Below are 23649 nucleotides of genomic sequence, written 5' to 3'. Positions count from 1 at the left end.
ACAGGTGGCTGAAACCTTGACAGCAAGTTCAATGTTCACCGACAGAAAGAACGTAGAATACATACAAAAATATACAATGTAATATTAGTGCAAAGAGAGAAAGCAAATGGATGAGCAGAAGACAATCTGTCAGTTTTTTCCCTGGTGTGCAGAAGTCACCCCTTTTCTACTAACATGAATACAATTACTGAAAAGTCAAACTGAAGAGGCCTTACTGTCTTGTAATGATCGTTTAGTGTCCAAAAGGGCGGTGCACTTATAAACAACCCTCCACGCTAGAATTGTTTAAGTCTACCAGGTGGGCATCATATCTGGGAACCACATGCGTCCCAGGTGCTTCGACACTTCACTGTGAATCTGCTCCATGTTGTAGCTGCTGTCTGGGATCAACACCTCCTCCATGATTGACAGCTGTGTCAACCTGCCCCCACACATCTTCACAAACTCCACAAAGCCACTGCAGGTCACCTCACATTCACCCAGACCAATGGCAGTCAAGCTTTTGCAGCGCTCTGCGATTTGGATCAGCTCCTCATCCAGTGGCTCAAGGCCATTGGCGCACACCACCAGCTCCACCAGGCGAGGGCAGTTTAGTCCAATGCGGCCCAATATCTCTTTGCTAACTGCCCGACCAAAGTACAAGTGGGTAACTGGGGTTTCCTCGCAGAAAAAGGGTTCAAACTCTTCCTCGTAGAGAAAAAAGTACATGACGATGTTGACTTTAGGAGAGTGCCGGACCAAAGCCTCCCAGCCTGTCCTCTTGATGGTGTGGAAGTGAGTCTGGCCAGGGTTTTCGCTGACCACATCAATGCGCAGATGTTCCAAGTGGACATGTTTTTCAGAAGAAAGGGCGAGAAGGAGCTCATCACTGAGGAGATGATAGTTTAATGCTAGTTCCCTGAGGCCATGACACTGATCTGCCACACACAAGATACCTAAAAGAAGAAAGACAAGAACATCTAAATAATTACAAATGCCTAACCATACCACCACTAAAGCATATTACATCAAAGCTCTCTCAAATTAGTAGTAAATAATAGCCAAATAAAATAGAAAACTATGTTTTTGTTAAGTTCTTACCTGCTGGGGAGACATGTGGACAGCTGCTCATCTTCAGCAACTTAAGGGTATCACTGTTGTTCGCCACCAGAACCTTCAGGGATGGATCGTCCACTGGGGTGTCATCAATCTTAATAGAGGACAACGACTTCGAGTTCACAAACACCACTGTCAGTGCTGACACAAAATGTGCCTGAGGAGGACAAAACAGTGTTTAAACCAGGACTTCTCTACTTTTAGCAGCTATTTTGCTCAGAAAGTAGTACATCAAGATACATTAACTCCTTTAAAGGGAGGAGGGAGGTAAGGTGAAAACCTCAACCTGATGTTCAAATAGCATACAAGATGAGAAACACAGGCTTACCTGAGACACATCCATGAAGCTTGGCCGTGCTGTAGAAATCAGTCCCAGGGTTTTGATGGTACAGTTTACCAGCTGGGAGAGAATGTCACAAGCTGCCTCTGCCGATTCTGTGCAGCTGTCCACCTGATTCACCAGCAATGATTCACCATTTAGGTAATAAAATTAAAGATAAACTCATGAAAATGAGGAATGGAAAGACTAAGGTGCAAAAATTATCTCAGCTTACTAAGCCTACTAATGCCAAAATAGCTGAGGTGTCATGATTGAGCAGATGGTTTAGAGAGAAGACATTTTTTTTAACAGCAATAATATAAAAATGATGGAGGAAAACAGAGGAAATGAAGTGGCAGAAGAAATGGAAGAAGTAGGGAAGGTTCTTACTTTGAAGCTAACATACTGCAGGTGTTGGGCATGCTTTTTAATGATCTGCTGAATGAGGTCCGGGTGAGTGGAGCGGAGATAAGATGTGGCCGGCTGATTGAGCTCAAACTCAAACCTCCTCCAGAGATCGGGCGTGTGAAACACATCGTTCCAGCACCGACACACAGAAGAGGCCCGGGCCCGGTCCACCAGTGACAAATGCTGAAAGATCTGCAGGACAATGTGGTGGGGCAGGTTACCCCAGTCCTGCACTGCAGAGGATGAGAATCTTGACATCCGCCATTTCTGTTTCCTTGCTGGTTCTTCGTGGGAGGAGAAGGTGTTGGAAATGGATTTGAGACCTGACCTTCCTCGTTTCATTCTGAAACAAATTACCTGACTGTAGAAACACGAGAATTTAAAAAAAAAAGAATAGAAAAATTAAAAAATATATCAGTGCTGTAGTAATGACTATTTAGTAGATAATCTGGTATAATTCCTGCCTTCTGGTACAATGTAAACTTAGAGGTTGTGACCTGGAGCAAACACAACCACTCTCCTACAACTGATCTAAGGATAAAAACTTCAAGCTTTAAAAACATTGTTCAAGGTTTTGTCAAATTGTACAAGAAGTATTTTTAAATATTTCTATTTATGCTTGTTTTGTCACTTTATTACTTTGGTATCTTTTTCAGAATGGATCTTTTGGAAAACTCCTTTAAGGGGGAAGATTTATTGAATTTCTGCATCATCTGCATGCAGAGAGAAAAACAGAGTTTTATCTTGCTACCTCACAGTGTTATCACCTTTGTTTGCATGTCAGGAGCAGATTAAAGCAAGATTAAGCTGGCTCTAAACTTGATAATAAATTTTTTTTTCATATTTGCACATGTGCAGATACCATCTCACTGCACCTAGATATGAAAGCATCTGAATGTGTTACAGACTCCACTGCACCATCCTGTGGTACAGAGCCCAGTCAAATCAGTTCAAACTTCAGGTTTCCAACAAAATGGTTGTTGCTGCAGAATTACTGGAGAATTTGTCAACATTGAGGACATAGTTGTTATCTTTAGTGAACGACTTTGCCTGTACATTCAAAATAAATTAGGGAGACTTAATTTAGTTTCTCTAATTTATAAATTTGAGGCCCTATGTTCTATAAACAAACAAACATTGCAAAAACAAACAAAGAAACAATTAATACATGATTTATTAATTGTTCAAGTAATTAAGTGTCCTGGCAAGACATTATAATGAACAAAACTATGCAGTATGAAGATTCTACATCTATCCCGAAATAAAACAAGTCCAACTGATGATCAGGCAAATCTTGTCAAAGGAGACTAGTAGTTAAAAATGACCTAAAACATTCTCAAAGCACTTGATGCAGATGCTAAATATAAAAACTTTTTTCTAAAAGTTTGCAGTCTTGAAGAATAAAACTTCCATTCACTGTCTCCAAGCGCTGTCATCCACAGGTGAGAATAAACCACTGGTTGAAGATATCTCCTGCTCTGTGTTGACTCAGTTAATTCAATTGGAGATCTTTTTCATCAAGCATGGGAGCTGCTGCATGTAAGCAGATATTATAAGAATCATCTCTATATTTCAAAAGTATACAAAAAAGTATTAACTTAGTTTTTACTTAGTTCCCACAGAGCAAAATAGCTACAATATCCAACAGTGAATGGTGACATTGATGTATGGGACACAGTGTGAATGTCTAAATAATAACATTTACATTACTTTTAGAGATTATTACAGCTTTGGATCATTATGGTTCAGATCCACACTTACAGAAAGTCAATGTTAATCTTTAATATATGTTTTCTGTCATTATATTTCATACAGAAGTATTTCTCATTATGTTAATGCAAATTACTTATAATAAAGGATAAACTGCGTTGATCTGACAAAAGAAACACCACTTTCAATGACTTTCACAGCTGACTACACCACAGCGAAGTCCTACAGTTTCTTTCTAAGATGATTCATTCCACTGATAATTAAGCACAAAATTGAACAAAATCTTAGAAAAACAAAAAAATTAAAACGCCAAATTACTTACATGAAACTGGATTAAAAACAATTCTCTCCTGAGTGTGTGCCCTGAGGGTGGAAAAAGCAGCGTTCACCTGGAGCCATGGCCAAAGATGACTGAAGAAAGCTGGCTGCAGCTGATATAGGACAGCAGGAGCAGCTCCCATAATAAGCCCTCTTCGCTTTCGCGACAGCTTGATGAGCGCTGCAGAGCAGCCGGTACACGTGAGCTCAGGAAAACATGGATTTGCTCTACTGCTTCTCTCACTACTACTCCAAGAGGAGCAGATAAGTAGATCTACATCAACAGTTAGCAAGCATGTTTATACTTGCTCCTATAAAGAAAAATTACTCAATCTTTGGCTGATTTTTGCATGTGTGTGTGTGTGTGTGTGTGTGGTCAGTGAAGTGTACTACTAAGCTGTTGTCCTGATCCATGGTCAGTGAGTACAAGTTAGATTGTGCAGGAGTAGTCCTATTGAGAAAGTAGGTCAGTGTGTCAGAGTGTGTGTCCATGGTGTGAGAGTGATCATGTAAAATAGATTCACACAATAAAAATATGTGGCGTTAATGATTTTTATTTGTAAGGATGAATACTTGATTATTTAAATAAACCATAAGGCGTGAATAAATCATTTTATTTTTAATCAGCCCTGACAAGTTGTTAATGACATTTGATATCCTGAGTATGGTGAGCTTACACAGTTGGAATGAGTCCTCAAGTAGATGGAGCTGATAATCATCTGATAATAGATTTTAAATTTTATTGAGCAATTATTCTCTTCCTGTAGCCAACTCATTTACCAAACTTAAAATAGTATTCAGCCTCGCTCTAAGCTCCAGCATCATTTTAATAGCAGCAAGTCTAAACTGATTTTAAAAAAGAAATTGCACAGCTTTGGCACTGCAGTTTGAGAAGATGACAGTATGAAAAAACTTAGCTGTAAATCTGTAGTCTGTCAGAAATACAGAAAAACACTTGCCATACAACTTTTTCTCCATTTAATTAAGACATGCAGTTGTTTGGTAGATATATGTCATTGTGTTTCTCAAACAGGGGTTTAGCAAAAACATTTCTCAGCCATAAGTATAAAGCATCTTAGTGGGCCCCATGACCACTTGATCAATATCTCCTGTGTATATTTTCAAGTGGTATAAAACAAACATAACACATATTATCGTAGTTTAGCCTTTATGCTGTAAAAAAGCCTATCATCAACCAAATGGCCAAATTTTACTTATCAATCATTAAATTTCATTTTGGATTTTCATTTCTTGTTTGCACTTTCCTCATCTTTCTCACTAACTTCAGAGCAACATTCACATTCCCTTTCTTCACTTTAATCACCCTCTTTCTCACTTCCATGTCAAATTAGAACAATATAAGGAGGGCAGGCTCCCTACAAGCAAAATTAATACAGAATCAACTTAAACCTGTTATTACCTCACATGCAATAATAAAAAAAAAAAGCTAAGATTGATGTACATGTTGCTAAGATCCTTACAACCAAACTGGTTACAGGTACTTGTTTATAAGTTAGATAATTTAACTCTCATCATCTGCTCAGCTTCTCTCACATCCACAGTCCATTCATCTGGATATGATGATGGACATGATGAGGAATTTGCTGCTATTGAATTATGTGGTAACTCTATGGTTCTGGGCTGGTCAGTGAACTCTGACCATAAGGGGCTGACTGCTTTATAGAGAGGTGAGCAGTGTTTAACCCATACAGAAAACTGTCTCTGTAATTGGGAAGAGAGTCTGCTGAAGCACTTGTAGCAAGAAGAACATTTGAAAACTACCAGCTAACACTGATGAGGTTAGCCACCATCTGCATGCTGCCATTACATCACAGAGGACCTTGTTCACCAGCAGGCTGCTGTCACTTAAATACTCCATGGACAGACTTAAAGGGAAGTGAAATGGGCGATCGATCTATCTATCTATCTATCTATCTATCTTTCTATCTATCTATTGTCACAGCAGTACTAAAAGGTTAAATATATATATATATGTTTTGTATGCAAGACATTTAGCATTATTCTGCCTTACTGTAAACTTATTTTACTTTTATAACATTCACGCTGGGAAACTTTCTGATGGGTGAATTAAGTAATAATTATAATAGTACAACTTTGCTTGATTAAAAGTTTATTATTATAACCTTCTTGAAAATTGTAATAGATCATTTGATATTGACATTACTGTTTTCAAAGTATGTTACATTCCCCTTTTCAATGGCAGTGGTATCTTTACAAGGAAGATGTCATGATCAACATGTCTGAAAGGTTTAAAATATCAGTGAAAATTTTACCAGTTTTCATTTTGAGGTCTGCAACATATTTGTGGTAAATGTTTTGTAATAACAACTTTGATGCTAATAAGTTTAGGACAGTATTTAATCTCTGTTCTCCTTTAGTAAAGCCTACAACAGCTGCTGATATCAGATCATCTGCCTTGCTGGCCATATACAGTCATATAGAGTAGATAAGAGGAGGGGGCTTCCATGCACTTCTAGTTGCCTCCAAGAAGGAAATTACCAGATATGCGGTTTAACCCAAACTGAACAGCTTTTGATCCTGATACGGTTTCATGACCTTTTTTTCAGTCTTGTTACAAAGTCAAAACTGCTGTTTTTCTAAATGACCTCAACCATAAACACATATTTCTTGTTGTTAAGGTGGGGTTATATAGGATACTTATCAACAGTTATAATCAGTAGTTGCTTATCACTGAAAGAGAATGAAAAACTAGGAATTACTCAGATTACAAATCTGTATCGCAAATATCAAGACCTGGATGTGCCAGGACTTTCTTCTGCTAAACTCAACAAATTCAACATATTTTTTGCTCCTAAACATGTTAAAGAATCCACATACTATTATTTTGACAGCATCATATTAGCTTCAAGCACCTGTGAGGAACCTTGGTGTTATACTGGATCAAGATCTTCCCTTTCTTCTGCATTGTAGGCAGGTATGCAAAATAACTTTCTTTCATCTAAAGCAAGGGTGTCCAACACTGTTCCTCAGGGGGCACAATCCTGCAAGGTCTTCCATGCATCCCTGCTTCAACACACCTGACTCAAATTAATCAGTAATTGTGCATAATTTAATAGGCAAGTGAATCCATTTAATATAAGTCAGATGTGTTAGAACAAGGATTCATCAAAAATCAGCTGGACAGCAGCCCTCGACTGACTTTGGGCACCCCTGATCTAAAAAATATAGCAAAGTTGAGGAAAGTTTTGTCCCAATGTGATGCCAAAAAAAACTCATACCAGCTTTTATCCCTAGCTTTTATAAGGTTTCATTTCTGTAATTCCAATTTAGCAGGTTGTCAATATGCTGATCCTAAAATCCTACAGTTAATCCAGAACTGTTCAGAAAAAGTCTTAACTAGCATATCCCGGTTTTATTATATCTCTCCATTTTCTGGTGAGATTTTGCTATCCTTTATTACCAATTGTAATGTGTTCTTATTCTGGTCATCTTTCAAATCTCAAAGCATTTATTGTTTTATTGAGGTAATGATTTTATTTTTATTTGCTGTTTTAATTTACAGCAGATAGATAGATAGATAGATAGATAGATAGATAGATAGATAGATAGATAGATAGATGTGCTATTGTGTAATTTGATGGAGTCTCACCAGTGAAAATGAAAGCTGATGACAGTATTATTTCACCAGCTCATGTGCTTTGCGAAATAGACCCTTTGTGTCATGAAGCCTGATTGCCACATTGACACGTGTAGGAATTGAAATATACTCTATGTGGCCCTAAATGTGGTTCTAGTCACATGTGTTCCCGGTGACTCCTTAGCTAATTGCTGAACTGTTCCTGAAAAGGGCGTGGGTCAGTAGCAGCTTCCTTAAGATTTAAAGCTACAAACACTAAAACATTATCAACTCACAGCACTGAAAGACAAAAAAAGATAGTAGTTAACATTAACTCTTCTGTATTTTTTCCTCAAAGTTGAAGAGTAAGTTTTGGGGAAATTTAAGCTTTAACATGAGATCTTTCCAACCTTATCAAATGGGACATGGAACACAGCCTTTTCTTTCTCAGGTAGCACTGTGTAGTTGTGGGTTTTAGAGGTTTATCGTTCAGGGACACACTAAGCACTAAACAAGGCTGATTTCGGGTCTACCTGACAGGTTTAGAGGGCAGAACAGGGACAAAAAGGTCTACATAAAAACTATTCCTACCTCTTACTCATACTCTCAATCCCTGGGTTTAGTCTGGCAGGCTCACACGCCCACTCAGTGTATGCCTTGACAAGCAACTGCCAAACCTGCCATTGTACGTTTACTACAAAAAATGTGCCCAATCTGGGAAAGATGGTCTAAAAATGTATAAATGTATTCTACAGAGATTATCGTTAACGATTTAGCTTCGCATTGCAGGAACAAAACGTTGCCTTTAAGGTAAATTAGGGGTAGGAATTACTGTCGAGTTTTCTCCGCTGCGGCTCCGCCCCTTGGCACTGACGCACCGGAGTGCAGTCGCCTGTCACGTCTGCTTGGCAAAAAGAAACAAAAACACAATTTGTATGAAGGCAGGAGGAGAAAAATATTTATTCGGCGTTGTTAGTTTTAATACACACATGGGACAATGCCCCACCTTGCCCACATGATCGAGTGTAACGTAGGGCAATGTAACTAAATGATGTAAACTCCCTTGTTAGCTTATCTCACAAGCAGCGTCAATAGCTTGTCGCTAACGGGTTTCTTCAACTTCACAAGGTAAGTTATATCATTTTAAGTCAAATTTGATATAAGATTTTATTTAATAGGCGGTGTGTTTTGGTTTGGTGAAGTTTGCTAAAGCTGTCCAGCGGAAATATCAGTTTATTTACGTATAGTCTGTTTATTTTACAGTTTACTTTTTCAGCTAGTAAAGACCGGCTAACATTTAAAGCAAAAGCTGCTATAAATGTAACTTTTTGTTGTGTTGAAACGACTTAAACGAAGCTTTGTTTTGTTGTGACTGCCAGATAAGTAATTAAACAGTTGTAGAACAGAATAATCCTTAACAGATGAGTTATGCAGCCTGTTCAGCTTTCTGTAATAGACATGCGACATTGCAAGCAAACTTTACTAAACACATTTACATTTTTGTATGGCTTTAGCTAAATATAGATATTGCACAACTTCCCCTAGATAACAATTATGTTTACTCAGTTTTGTTGTGTTATTTTAAAAGTAAGTGAACGACTTCAATGTCATCATGCTTTTATTTGTTAGTGTTTTCTGTGGTGTCTTTCATTTTCAGTCAGGTCTTTCTGGTTTTATTTCATGTCAGTCTGTTAAGATGTAAACAGGTGTCAGATCGTTGAGATATCTGATGAACAGTTTTGTTTTAAATTTCTCCAAATCAATCTAAATGGCATCTGGTCATGTGACTAGTTCTGAATACCTGTAAATCTAGGTTAACAAGCTCATAACACAGTGATTGCTGTGTTGGCATCGAGGTATGATTCATTAAGAAAAATCATTTTCTGGTTATCTGATATCTCTGTATCGTTACTGTAGTGATTGTTAATAAAAGCAAATCATTTGAAGCATTAATGTTAGTATTAAGGATCAGACAACCAACAGTATTTTCTGAGAAAACAGAAGAATTATTCTTGCTAAATTCATTTAAAGTTTGAACGAAATGAGTATGCTGTTTATGATTTAATTTTTTGTTATTCATCATTTAAAACTTCATTATAGAAATACAGATTTGTCTGTTTACTTTTGTTTGTGAAGGGTTTTTTCTTTATTTAAGAGAAAACATGCCTTGTTTTCCAGCATTAGTTTAGATTTTGTCTGATATTTTTGTGATATTTTCATGTTATTGTTATAAAGTTAGATAAATATTTTCCTTTTTTGCTTTTAGGTAAAGCAGTCATGACAATCAGTCTGCGTTCAGTTTCCCTCAAAGTGGAGGGCATGACATGTGGCTCTTGTGTCCAGTCCATAGAGCAGCGGATTGGGTCACTCCATGGAGTGATTCATATTAAGGTAAATATAACCAAAGACATCATTTATAGTTACTGTCATTTTACATTTTGATGACTTAAAGTTTCCTGCTTTCCACTTCCACTTTAAGAATAGGATCTGAAACTACTTCAGTGTGGTTACAGGGTAATCTGGATTCTAAAATGGACAATTTTCAAGTTTTGTTATGACATATATTTGTATTGTTATATAAACTAAGCGTTTCTGCCTATCGTAAACTTTGATTGATCTTGCGTTTTTTACTCCTTCAGGCCTAGTTATTGTGATTTACTACTGAGTTACATCAATGTAGCCATGAGAGATGGCTTAATTGCAATAGTACTGGCCTGCTGTTTTGTTTATTGTGTGTTTACCCCTTAGGCTGAGGCTAAATGAGCAGATAATGTAATAGTTTGCTCCAGATAGTGCTCTGCCCTTTGCAGGACTGTGACAGCAGGTCGATATATATTCGTTCCACCTACAGGAAATACATCCTAAAAGAATTTACTGCCTGGATCATTTTGTCAATCTCTGTAGAAATGATATGCAATGAGCAAAAAGTTTTGTTTTTCACCATTGGTGGAGCGCTCAATGTCTCCTTTTTCTAAAAAAGAAAAAAGTTAATCCTACAGGCAGCTACAAGCTTTCTCACTACTTAACTCTTCCATTGTGTGTTTTTTTAATTTATGGCAAAGTCGAAGTCAGGTGATGCCTTCAGTGTGTCACATGTTTCCTTCTTGCTCAAGAGGGAAAGCTGAAGGTCATCATGCTGACAGAACATGCTGAAAGCTTTGAGACAGATTTGCAGTAAGGCAGTAAAATGCTATTAGATGGTTATAGTTACATGTAGCTACAAGAAAGAACATTATTTTAGTACTTTTGCAGTAAGTCTCTTTAGTAAGCGTGATTATGAGGATAATCTACTGAATACAGAACTTCACCACAGACATACGGACCAGTATTAAAGGCTTATTGCATTATAAGTTAGAAAGTTACTTGCTGCATGTTTATCTAATGGGGTTGGTTGCTTTATCATTAGTAGAATCAAAAGCTCCACTCAAATGTTAATATTGATTTCTGATTAATTTAACTTCGCTTGAGTTTTACATAGTCTTTGTTTACATTTTTAACTGAGCTCTTATTTTTTAGGTGTCTTTGGAGGATAAGAATGCTACTGTCATATTTGACCACAATCAACAGAGCCCAGAGACTTTGTCAGAGGCCATCGAGGACATGGGCTTTGAATCAAGTGTTCCAGACAGCAGCAGCGCCACACCAGTATCGATAGATGCCCAGCTCATCCCCACCTTAGGTTTGACACCTGCAGCCCAACAAGAAGCTTTGGAGAAGCTGTTGCAAATTCGGGGAGTGCTGGATGTCCGAAAGAACCTCCTACAGATGGGTTTCACTATAACCTTTGTTCCATCGCTGACTTCCACACAGCAATTGAGCGAAGTAGTGGAGAGTGTGACACCACTGGAAATCCAAACTCCCAGCAGTCCTGTGCAAAAAGGCCTAAATTTGTCTCCTTCTGACACTGTGGGAGCCGGGGTAGCACTTCTAAAGTTACGAATCGAAGGAATGACATGTCACTCTTGCACAACCACCATTGAAGGGAAGATAGGAAAACTGAAAGGGATTGAAAAGATCAAAGGTGATGTACTTGACCTGTTTGCAAGTTTGTAGTCAAATATAACCGCACTGACTGAGCTACAAGAGATGTTGTAATACAGCTGCTGCACTGCACGTCTTACAGTTCACTGCTGTCATGTCATTGCACATCATTTAGGCTGTGTAGGTTCACCTCTGAGAGATTGCAAAGTGGGATTTGACAGTGACTCATGAAATCCAACTGGTGTTGGAAGTAGTGACACAGACACAGGATTATGCTCGCTGTATAAAAGGTGTCATCGGGTTTTAAAGTAGCAGAATGTACAGCTGGTTTTTATTTGTTGTATTTATTAGATACAAATGGACTGACCATAATTACCATGGCACCGTAGAAAAATTATTTACCCTGATTAAAATTAATTTAATTAACATTTAGGATAAATATTCATTCTAATGCACAGAAGATGTTAGGTGTTTCACCTGCATTAAACCTTCAAACCCAAGCTTTCAGTTTTGTTCAAGATTCCACTAAAACTATACCGGATATGATTTGATAATTCATTGAAAAGTAATGTTATAATCTATGAAAATGAATAAATTGTAGTTGCTGTTGGATTGGAAGTGTCGCTCAATATGAAAATTAGCAAATTACTCACTTAAAGCTGAGAGGAAATAACAGAAAGGTTCACTAGCCAGTTCAAGTCACTGAAGGCAATTTGCCTTCCATCTTATAAGTAATATTTTTGGTCCGTACGTAATAGATTGCATTACTTTAGATTACATATTAGGCTTCCTATTCAGCATTAGCAGCCTATATGCAGAATAGAAAATACTTAGTTTGAACTTCAAGAAACAGAATGCAGATAACATTTTAAAGAAATATTTTTGTTGATATAAATATACTGAATGCAATAGGTTATGACTATTTATCTGCCCTCCTGTGGACATGATAAGCAACAACAATTATTTGGATCTATGTGTTGTGAAACGAGTGATACTTTGCTGTATTCTGATTTTTTTTTTCCCTCTCCACAGTTGTTTTAGAGTCTAAAGAAGCTACAATTGTCTACTTGCCTTACCTCATCACTGTCCAGACCATTATTGACCAGATTGCTGTGGCAGGGTTCAAGGCTTTTGCCAAGTCCAAGCCCCGTACCCTGCAGCTGTCCTCCAGAGATATTGAACGTTTTGCTGATTCTCAAAAACACACGATTTCTTCACCATCAGAAGAGACATCCGAGGAGACGGAAATCTTCATAGACACTACACTTGTCGCACTCAGGGTGAAAGGCATGCATTGCCGTTCCTGCGTAGCGAACATTGAGGACAACATTGCAGTTCTGCCCGGTGTTTCTTCTGTAGAAGTATCTCTGGAGAAGGAGAAGGCCTCTATCTGCTACGATCCTCTAAAGATCACTGTGATTCAGCTGCAACAGGCCATTGAAGCTTTGCCTCCAGGAAACTTTAAGACTGAACCATGGGATTCCTCTTGGCCTCTCCGTCCTGTAGCCACATCACCTGTACCTGGTGTTTCGCCATCACAGCGTGCAAGAGCAACACAGTCCAAACCTGCTGCAGCACAGCTTTGTTTTACTCAGCCTCTGGCATCTGTAGTTAATATTCACATTGAAGGCATGACATGCAACTCCTGTGTGCAGTCCATTGAAGGTGTGATCTCCCAACGGAAAGGAGTAACGTCAGCACAAGTCTCTCTGGGTGATCATCAGGGGATCTTCGAATATGATCCCCTTCTGACCACACCTGAGGAGCTGAGGGACGCCATAGAGGACATGGGCTTTGATGCATTCCTACCTGGTAAGAGGATAGATTGTGTGGTAGATTAGTTACTGACAGAATTGTCATAGCAGTTCTCCTGACTTGATTGTAGAATCACTTGTAGATGTTGAAAACTTTTATTGCCGCCTCTACTTTTCTGTTACCTTTCAGCACAGCTATGGCAAGTATTTTAACTGTAAGGTGAAGGTAACTCAGCATCCTGCAAGTAACACGTGTTTTCTATGAACAGAAACCAATTCTCTGCTGCCTGCGCCAGATCCCGTTTTGTCAAAATCTCCAAGTACAGCACCCATCCAAGGGAAGGATTTGGACAGTGACTCTTGCAATGAAACCCCCCTAGGATGCACTGGAGACACAGACTCTAAATGCTATATTCAGATTGGAGGGATGACTTGTGCGTCCTGTGTGTCAAACATTGAGCGAAACCTCAAAAATGAACCCGGTTTGTAGATGTTCAGATTTTATGCTATTGATATCTATTTTGTTGCTGTTGTCAGATCCTAAACAGAAAATCTCTTGTTGTGCAGGTATCTACTCTGTTCTGGTAGCGCTAATGGCTAGTAAAGCAGAGGTCCGTTATAACACTGAAGTCATCGACCCTTGTAAGATAGCTGAGTGTGTAAAAGAGCTGGGCTTTACTGCCTCCGTCATGGAGAACTATGAAGGCTCAGATGGAAATCTAGAGCTAGTGGTGAGTTGGTGTGTAAGGTTAGCTAAATGCAAACAGTATTGCTATTTTTCCCATAATATGAAAGCTAAAAATAAAATTCAACAAGTCGGAAATCTACATGCTTACAAGTAATAGATACAATTCATAGTAGATATATGAATACATTTCCATAGATACAATAAATTATGCTCATTCCTCTCCTCATATTCTCATGTTATATTTTTGGCTCTTTAGTTACTTGACTGTTCCTCTTCACTTTCTTTCAGGTCAGGGGGATGACGTGTGCCTCATGTGTTCATAAAATTGAGTCCAACCTTATGAAAGAAAAGGGGATTATATATGCCTCTGTTGCCTTGGCAACCAACAAAGCACATGTTAAATATGACTCAGAAATTGTAGGGCCACGAGACATTATCAGGTTGATAGAGGTACTTTGTTTTTTCCAATTCAGTTTATTTTGTTTATCTCTAATGACTAAATCATTTTCACACAGTGTTGTGGTTTTGAGAAATCATGCACAAATCATAGATACCAGAGGTTTGACCAGTGGTTTTTGTTTGCAGAACTTGGGATTTGAAGCATCCTTAGTTAAGCGAGACCGCACTGCCAGTCATCTGGACCACAGCAAGGAAATAAGACAGTGAGACACCCTTTTTTTTTATCATGAATATGCTTTAGTTTTAACTTGATGTGATAACAGTATGTGTCTGCACCTACCTTTAGCTTCTCTTACACTGAATGTATTCTGGAGTTTTTTTCTCCCAATGACAGTTTGTAAAACAGTTCTGACTAAATTTCTGGCAAAAGATGCTTGTAGAAAGTCAGTGGCATCTTCAAAGTTTCTAATTGGTTCTTTTTATTGTAAGTCACAACTATGAAAAGCATTAGCACTGGTTTAAAAAAAAAAAAAAGTGTTAAACATCTGTCACTTTTAGTTGGGGTGCGAGTTTGTGATATATAATATATTTAGCTATAATTGGCCATCGGGTGCTGATTAACCCGAGTAGAGAGATTATTGGTGTCTTGATAATTGAATTAGATAAATGCATGCTGGTGAATGCATTTAGGCCCCTATATGTTTAAACAGGCTCATCTGTCAGACATATGCATTGAGTTTTATGTAATGCAGTGCCCTTGAGGACCCGAAAATTCAGCCACACACACGAACAAAAAAAAAAAAAAAGGTCTTAAGGTTTATTAAAACGGGGGAAGTTCAGGGGGAAGATAGGGTCCGATACAGCAGGAAGTGGCGGCTGGCTCCTGAAAAGCTGTTGGAAGCCAGAATCCAAAAACCTTGTAGTTAGGCAGGCATGGGTCATAGCAAGAGGCAGAGTTCAGGCTACTTGTCCAGTTGGAGAAGGAAAGAATTTGTGGTTGTTCGGAGCAGGCGTCGAAGTCGAGGCAAAACACAGGGCGAGAAGGATCTGACAAGGGCAAGGCGAGACAAGATTAATCCGAGTCGATGACAGGAATCTGGAGACGAGACTGAATGCTGGATATTGACGAGAAATCCTGCTGACCATTTGGCAGGGGAACAGAAACAGGAGAGGCTTTAAGTAGAGTAGGAAGCAGGTGAAGATGATGAACAATCAGCGAGCTCAGGTGGAGCATATGAGTTTGATGAGGTTGTGGAAATTCTAGCAGAGAAGTGATCATGACACTTTATGCTGTATGTAACCTTCATCACTATTGTAATACTTATTCCTATAAAACCAGTTTGCAAATTAAATTCTTCCAGTTTAACTAACAGTTACCTCTCTTACTCCCAAAGGTGGAGAAAATCCTTCCTTGTGAGCTTGTTTTTCTGTGTGCCTGTGATGGGCATGATGATCTACATGATTATTATGGACCACAAGATGAATGTTTCCCATCATCACTGTGCTACAGTAGAGGACCGCAACCATTACCACTCCACCATGTTCCTGGAGAAACAGCTGCTCCCGGGTCTGTCCATCATGAACCTCCTCTCCTTCATTTTTTGTGTGCCTGTTCAGGTAACTTGTTCATGTTACTTCGGATTTATTGAAATTACAGAAAACATGATATAGAAATGTTCAGTATGGCATTTTTGATTGCTTCTATAAAAAAAAAAAAAAAAGAAAATGAATTCAGACAGGAGAGCATCACAGATGTCTTTGGCTCAGTGACTGCCATCTTTTCTTTTCCCCTCTTAGTTTATCGGAGGTCGCTACTTTTACATTCAAGCCTACAAAGCACTGAAACACAAGTCTGCCAACATGGATGTGCTGATAGTTCTGGCTACAACAATAGCTTTCAGCTACTCATGTGTTGTCCTGATAGTGGCGATAGTGGAGAAAGCCAAAGTCAACCCCATTACTTTCTTTGACACACCGCCAATGCTGTTTGTCTTCATCTCACTGGGACGTTGGCTTGAACAGATTGCTAAGGTACACAAGCTTGTACTGTTTTTGATATGTGTCATATTTCAAGTTCACGTTTTAAATTTCCAGCCCTTTGATTGCATGTGTTGCTATTGAGTAAAAAAGATTTTTGTGCTGCCTTGCAGAGCAAAACATCTGAAGCTTTGTCCAAGCTGATGTCTTTACAAGCTACTGAGGCAACAGTGGTCACTCTCGGCCCTGACAGTTCTATTCTCAGGTACATTTTGTTTTCTAAGCCCAGATTGTTGCAGAAGTCTTTCATATGTTCAGCCTGTCATCATATTGCAACCTATATTTACATAAAAACCAAAAGGTGACAACACAGCATAACAGGGGACGTATGCACAACTACATTTCCACTGTGAGAATAGGAGTTCCTGCTATGACAACAATGAAAACCAAGTTTTTCTTAGTGTTCATCACAGCTGTTTTTACCCAAAGAACACTAATTATAATACAATGCATGCTTGGCCCACCCAGTATATTAACAGATCCATTATTTGTTGTTTATGTGTGTTCCAGTGAGGAGCAGGTGGATGTTGAACTGGTGCAGAGAGGTGATGTGGTAAAAGTTGTCCCTGGAGGAAAGTTTCCAGTCGATGGGAGGGTAATCGAAGGACATTCAATGGCTGATGAGTCACTCATCACAGGTTAGTTGCACTGGTAACTAACAAGTGTCATGTAAGGGAATGATATTGGTATTGGTTATGATGATATTAAAAAAATAAATAAATAAAAAGAGCACCTTGATGTTCTTTTTTATTTGGCCTAAATTATGTTGTTTGTGATTCCAGGTGAGGCCATGCCTGTGACAAAAAAGCCCGGGAGCTCAGTGATTGCAGGGTCCATAAACCAGAATGGCTCTCTGCTCGTCAGTGCTACTCATGTCGGCATGGACACCACACTGTCTCAGATTGTTAAACTTGTGGAGGAGGCTCAGACTTCAAAGGTGATTCATGTGCTTTGAAATCTGCACTCGTATTTACTAGCTTGAAGAAAAAAAATTCTGTATATGCTAAATTATTTGTACATTGTTTATTCAAGGCACCCATCCAGCAATACGCAGATAAAATCAGTGGCTACTTTGTGCCGTTCATTGTCGGCATATCTCTACTCACGCTGATCGCCTGGATTATTGTTGGGTTTTTGGACTTCTCTCTTGTGGAGATGTACTTTCCTGTGAGTTGCTCTCAGTGATTATGTCTTTCATTGCCAAGTACCTCAACATAACAGGAAATTACTCATTTTATTCTAGCTTTTTAAACACAACCCATAATGTCACAGCTCTGTTATGTTGTGGTATTGTTCTTCTTGTCTCTTACTAACCATTTTTTGCTATGCAGGGTTACGATAGAAGCATTTCCAGAGCCGAGGCAGTGATTAGATTTGCCTTCCAGGCCTCCATAACAGTGTTATGCATCGCCTGTCCCTGTTCTCTTGGCTTAGCAACCCCAACAGCTGTGATGGTTGGTACAGGGGTTGGAGCCCAAAATGGCATCTTAATAAAGGGAGGAGAGCCGCTGGAGATGGCACACAAGGTGGGTAGAGATGATACTATTGTGAATAGTTTTGGGATGTTATGTTGGGGAATATATATGTCTAGATTTGGGGTGGGCAAGTTTGGTATTTGAGAGCCACATGCTGCAGATTTTAGATGTCTCTCCCCTCCAACACACCTGAGTCAAAATAAAGTGGGTCCAATAACTTATCAGGTTCTGGTCAGTGACTCATTCATTCAATTGTGATGAAACAGGGAAATATCATAAACTTGCAAAACTGCAATCAGACAGAATTTGCCAACTCTAAATATTACAAGGATTAAGAGTTATTCACCAATAAATTCAGCCATGTAATTAATATCTTCTAATACATGCAGGTCCAGTCGGTGGTTTTTGACAAGACTGGGACCATCACATATGGTGCTCCGAAGGTCGTCCAAGTGAAGATGGTTGTGGAGGGGAATAAGATGCCTCGTTCCCGCCTTTTGGCCATTGTGGGTACAGCCGAAAACAACAGTGAACACCCTCTGGGAGCAGCCATCACCAAATACTGCAAACAGGTTGGTCTTTATAACAGATTCACTCCCACTCACACACAATGTGTAAAGTGCCAGTCAACTGACATTTTCGACAGCTGTACAAATCTGTTGCTACTTTCAACGCAGGAGCTCAGTACAGAGTCTCTTGGCACGTGCACAGACTTTCAGGCAGTGCCGGGATGTGGCATCCGATGTCAGGTCAGCAACACGGAGAATCTGTTAAAGCAGGCCGACAGTGACAGTGAGGACAACAATCAGCGCAACAGTGTCCTCATTCAAATCAGTGACACCTGCATATCCACCAGCTCCCACCCACTTATCATGGACCCACAGCCATTAAGTAAGTAAAGGCTCTTTTAACTTGTTACAGATGCAGTGAAGTCGTGATTCTTTGACATTTATGTTATGTTTGTTGCGAACAGGTCTAGTTCAGACAGCCAGCTATGTTGTCCTGATTGGCAATAGAGAATGGATGAGAAGGAATTGTTTGCAAATCCGACCAGATGTCGATGAAGCCATGATAGAGCATGAACGCAGGGGACGCACTGCTGTTCTTGTTGCTGTGGACAGTGAGTAGCTTTGTTCAGCATTAGGTTTATTCTCGTTAGCCAAGTTCTTATTGTTACACTTATTGTTACAATGCTCTTTTGTGCACAGATGTGCTGTGTGCAATGATAGCTATAGCTGACACAGTAAAACCCGAGGCTGAGCTGGCAGTTCACACTCTGACCAGCATGGGTCTGGAAGTGGTCCTAATGACTGGAGACAACAGTAAGACAGCTCGGGCCATTGCTGCGCAGGTGAGAAAAGTGCTGTAAAAAAATAAAACAAAAAGAGGAAGCTCTTGACAGGATATTAATGTTTTTCTGAATAACGACGATGCAGCTGAGACATATGCCGAAACATATTTTAAAACTCTAAATAAGCCAAAATATTTCCTATTACTCAATTCTAAATGTTAATCCATTTAGGAAATATTTTGTCATTTTCTGAGTCGTCCTCTCTCTCTCTCGATGTATTCCATCAGGTGGGCATCAGAAAGGTTTTTGCCGAGGTGCTGCCTTCCCACAAGGTGGCCAAAGTGGAGCAGCTGCAGCAGTCCGGAAAGAGAGTTGCCATGGTGGGAGATGGCGTTAACGACTCACCAGCTCTGGCCATGGCTGACGTGGGCATCGCCATAGGAACCGGGACAGATGTAGCCATAGAGGCAGCAGATGTGGTTTTGATCAGGGTAATCTTTTCAATTTGAAGACTTTTTGTAAATTCAGGTTTATAACAGGAAAGCATCAAACTTGGTTTACTACAGGGACACAGACGAGCCAATGCAGTACAATATAAACTTGACTGCTTCTTCTTTCTATATCTTGTGCTAACATGTCTTCCCTCCTCCCCCTGCCTGTTACCTAGAAACAACCCGACTCTTGAAATATGCCTCGTGATGCATTAGAAGGTGACATGAGCCTATTTAGTACTAAAGACAGATATTGCTGCTTTGAAATAAAAGTAAATATGTAGGTTGTCATTAACACTGTCATGCTTGTCTGACAGAGGTCCTAAAATATTCCACCAAGGACTCAGCTGTGCCATGTGTCACACTTTATCTGATGATGGTTTAGAATGACAGATTCCAAACAAAACTGTCTCATTTTGTTAGATGAGAGGAGCTGAGGATGTAGAAAATGAGAAATGGGAAAAGGTGACAGTATCTTTCCATTCAAAAGCCTAAATGTAACAAACAATAATGTATAACTTTAAGATTTAAATTTTCATCATAAACTACTAAAACTTGAATAAAATTGTTTCCTTTTTATCTGAAGATGGTTTAACATTTTGCAACTTGGAATGTGACTTAGATTCATTCTCAGTTTAATAATAATCACATATTGCTCTTCTTCGACTGACTCTGCAGAACGACCTGTTGGATGTTGTTGGTAGTATTGATCTCTCTAAAAAGACCGTCAAGAGGATCAGGATCAACTTTGTTTTTGCTCTCATCTACAACCTGGTTGGAATTCCTATTGCTGCTGGTAGGTACAGTGATATATATTTCAGTTTTTAATCTTTATGACATCTCAGATTGACAGCAGTCTAGCAATTTTAAGCACTAGGTCATTAAGTATTCTTTTGTGTTTGTATTTTGTTTTTTCCACAGGTGTATTCCTCCCCATCGGTCTGGTGTTACAGCCGTGGATGGGATCTGCTGCAATGGCACTCTCTTCTGTCTCTGTGGTTTTGTCCTCTCTTTTACTGAAATGGTAATGAAATATTTCAAGTTTTTGTTGGTGTTCTGTTCCCCTTGTGACTGTATTAATCCATTTTTGTCCTTGTGTTTTTCTGTAGTTACACTAAACCCAGTGCTGAGAAGCTGGAGGCTAGACTTGGTAATAACAGGAAGCAGGGCAGCCTGTCTGATGTCAGCGTTCACATCGGAATGGGTGAAATGCGTCGTCCTTCCCCCAAACTCAGCTTGCTGGATCGCATCGTCAACTACAGCAGAGCCTCGATCAACTCCTTGCGCTCTGACAGGCACTCGCTCAACAGCTTAGTGCTCAGTGAGCCTGACAAACATTCACTACTGGTGGGGGAGGCACTGTGCGAGGAGGAGTTATGCTGAGTGTGTGAGGCTCACACTGCGAGCAGAGAGTTTGGCATTCTCATATAGACAGTAACGGCATTTATTCAAGACTGGACCGAGCTGAGATGAAAGGGTTACATTGAATAATGTCCCATCCATCTGCTGTAGGTGCCCCCGGGCAGCACCGTTTACTTGAAGAAAGCTTATATATGCCTGTTGTCCTCTCTTTGCTCAGCCAACTGATCACATGCACTTCAGCTGCAGACTGTCCTTTGTTGAGGTGACTGCCTCCAGGGACACTCTTTGACAAAGCCTTTGACGCTCTGTTCAGCAACATGAAGTCTCCTCAGAGCCTCAAAGCAGGTGTCCGCACCAAGCAGGCAGAGTTTTAATCCTCTCTGCCACTGTAGTCGTTTGCCTTTTACAATCTTTAACATCAATCCAAAGACATTTTAACAGCAGTGCCCATTGTAAGAGTGGACACTGCAGAGGTTTATTTGAACCAGTTTTCCTCAATAGGAAAATTATATACACTGTTATGTAATTAATACTCCAGACTATATTGTCATTATTTATCTTTTTTTTTTCTTTTATATCCTATATGAAGGAGTGAAAATATTTGAAAACTTAATTCTTGAATTCAATCCAAATGTCAAATCCCATTTTCCCAAAAAGTGTAATTATTCAGCACATTAGGAGTTTAAACATTATCTAGCAAAAATGTTGTTTGCTGAACATAATGGACTGAGCTGTAGATATCGATTACCCAAGTGCCAATATAAAACGCCACCTCTGCAAAGTCCAACACATTCCAAAGATGGCACCGAACGCAAGTTATCTCAAACTGAATGTGCATATAGTGTGAACAAAGGTCAATGATTTAAAGCAGAGATCCGCTGAAGGTCCTGTGTTCTGCACCTGTGGTCAATGACTGTGAACATTATTCACGCTTGTATTTAGAAGTTGTTACATTGATAGATTACATTATGCTTTGAATACTTTACCAGCTGCAAAATAGGTTTTGCTATAAAAATGTCTGTAAATGCATACATGTCATGATTACAGTACTTAAAATAGTGTTACTGTTCCTAAGATTTTCTTTGTGTTGCAAATTTGTTTGCTTTTAAATAGAAAAAATGCTAATGCACTTAAATGAAGAAACACCCTTAAATCCAGGGGGAATCAGGAAACACGGTAGTGCCCTGCAGATCTGCCAAACACGTTCCTGAGTCAAACCCTGATGATGTAGATGGTTTTAGAAATTCTCATTATACAATTGAAGTAAACTCAGATCATTACCATTCTTTATTTTATGTGATCTGATGGGCAAAAGATGTCCTGATAAAAGGTTGATTTAAAGTTTTTTTTTTTTAGATTAAAAGAAATCCACAAGTTTGTCCTGCCACTTTCGCATTAGGCACCGTATTCTGTCGTGTTCGCATCTTGCACAGTACAGTTTTACCAATTCAATGTGTGTGTGTAATGCTTTGGGAAGACGTCCACGGGGCTTCAGATATGTGTGCAGTCCACGTTTGATATCTTATTTAGTTTTTTTTCTTTTCTTTTCCTCCTTATTTAGTTCTGAACATTGTGTGCCTTCAAATAAAATGCTTTTGTAATGTAGCCCTGTTGTGTCCACTTTTGCCCAGAAGATGGTACCGTGGAGCCATATGCTGATGGCCAAGCAATCAACAGTACCAAGATTCATCAACTTTATTTTATCCAGTTAGTTTGAACATTACATCACCCCCAGAGTACTGCACAGCAATCAAATACAGTTCTTTTCACATCAGTATAAAACAATTAATTTCAAATTAATGCAAAATATGACTTCTATTTGAGTCCCATTTGCATTTTTTTGTGCAGTGAGTTTTAATTTGTTTTGGTAGGGTCAAGTTTGTGAATGTGCTCATTAGTGATTAAATTTGAACATAAAAGAAATAAATTTTCATTAAATGTTAAAGAATAGTTCAATATATTTTCCTATTTTTTTGTCCTTCAAAAGAATGCACTAAAAAATGATTGTGGTCAGGAAACTGAGCAGAAGATGTAAGTTCTAAAGATGCAGCATATGATGTGTTACAATATTGTGCTTTGCTAGACTAACACACCTTAAACACCTGGAATTTGTAAATGCTACATTCAGTTACCTTGAACACGAGATTAACAAACTTCACTTTAAATCTGTGAGGAGCAGCTCCAGCTCGTCTTTCTGTAAGAACACTGACAATCTAAAGTAAAGTTACTTATACAGTAATACACGTAGGGAAATTACAACATTTTAAACATTATAACACCTTACAGAAATTACACCACCATGAGAAAGGATGCAGTAAAACTGAATCAATGTTCACAAGTCTTTCATTATATTTCAATTAAAATAAATGTAAACATTTGCATTAAATGGAGCACATTTGGTCCGTAAAAATACATTTAAAATGATTAAAATTCATAATATGATCTAGTTGCTTTTAGATTTTGTGGCTTTAAGTCCATCTTTTTTATTCTCATCCCTGAATTGAAAATATCCTCTAATAACTGATGTGAAGTCACAGTTTTATGCACAAACAGAAAAGAAGAGAGTCCAACAAGAAAGTTCACACCACCAGCTGCGTCCAAACACAGCTGACTGTCATGAATTACAAAGAACGGGTGGGGGAGAGCAGCGTTACATCAGACTGCACCTGCTTTATCAGCCCACCACGCTTGAACTCTGTCATAGTGTGCTCACATAACTGTAA

General features: G+C 39.0%; 2 protein-coding genes across 2 annotated transcripts; one reads left to right on the top strand and one right to left on the bottom strand.

Annotated features, from left to right (window-relative positions):
• Nucleotides 1-291: 291 nt before the first annotated feature.
• fbxl3l (F-box and leucine-rich repeat protein 3, like) lies at nt 292-2164 on the bottom strand (the record flags this gene model as incomplete). The annotated part of the gene is made up of 4 exons (XM_079250567.1): nt 292-935; nt 1081-1252; nt 1424-1546; nt 1805-2164. 4 exons carry the CDS (start codon nt 2162-2164, stop codon nt 292-294), a joined length of 1299 nt encoding a protein of 432 aa, XP_079106693.1.
• A 6230-nt stretch (nt 2165-8394) lies between these two features.
• atp7a (ATPase copper transporting alpha) lies at nt 8395-22499 on the top strand. Its single transcript, XM_079250506.1, has 23 exons — nt 8395-8576; nt 9715-9839; nt 10965-11469; nt 12462-13241; nt 13453-13665; nt 13751-13914; nt 14160-14321; nt 14457-14533; nt 15665-15887; nt 16068-16301; nt 16421-16512; nt 16818-16945; nt 17090-17244; nt 17340-17474; nt 17639-17833; nt 18172-18354; nt 18460-18673; nt 18756-18902; nt 18991-19133; nt 19361-19564; nt 20243-20360; nt 20486-20588; nt 20674-22499. Exons 2-23 carry the CDS (start codon nt 9726-9728, stop codon nt 20945-20947), a joined length of 4563 nt encoding a protein of 1520 aa, XP_079106632.1. The 5' UTR covers nt 8395-8576; nt 9715-9725; the 3' UTR covers nt 20948-22499.
• Nucleotides 22500-23649: the final 1150 nt, after the last annotated feature.

The sequence above is a fragment of the Telmatherina bonti genome (genome assembly GCF_933228915.1).
Source record: "Telmatherina bonti genome assembly, chromosome: 12".
Lineage (NCBI taxonomy): Eukaryota > Metazoa > Chordata > Actinopteri > Atheriniformes > Telmatherinidae > Telmatherina > Telmatherina bonti.
The sequence above is the reverse complement of the archived record's forward strand: the minus strand, read 5'-3'. Positions and strand labels throughout refer to the sequence as shown.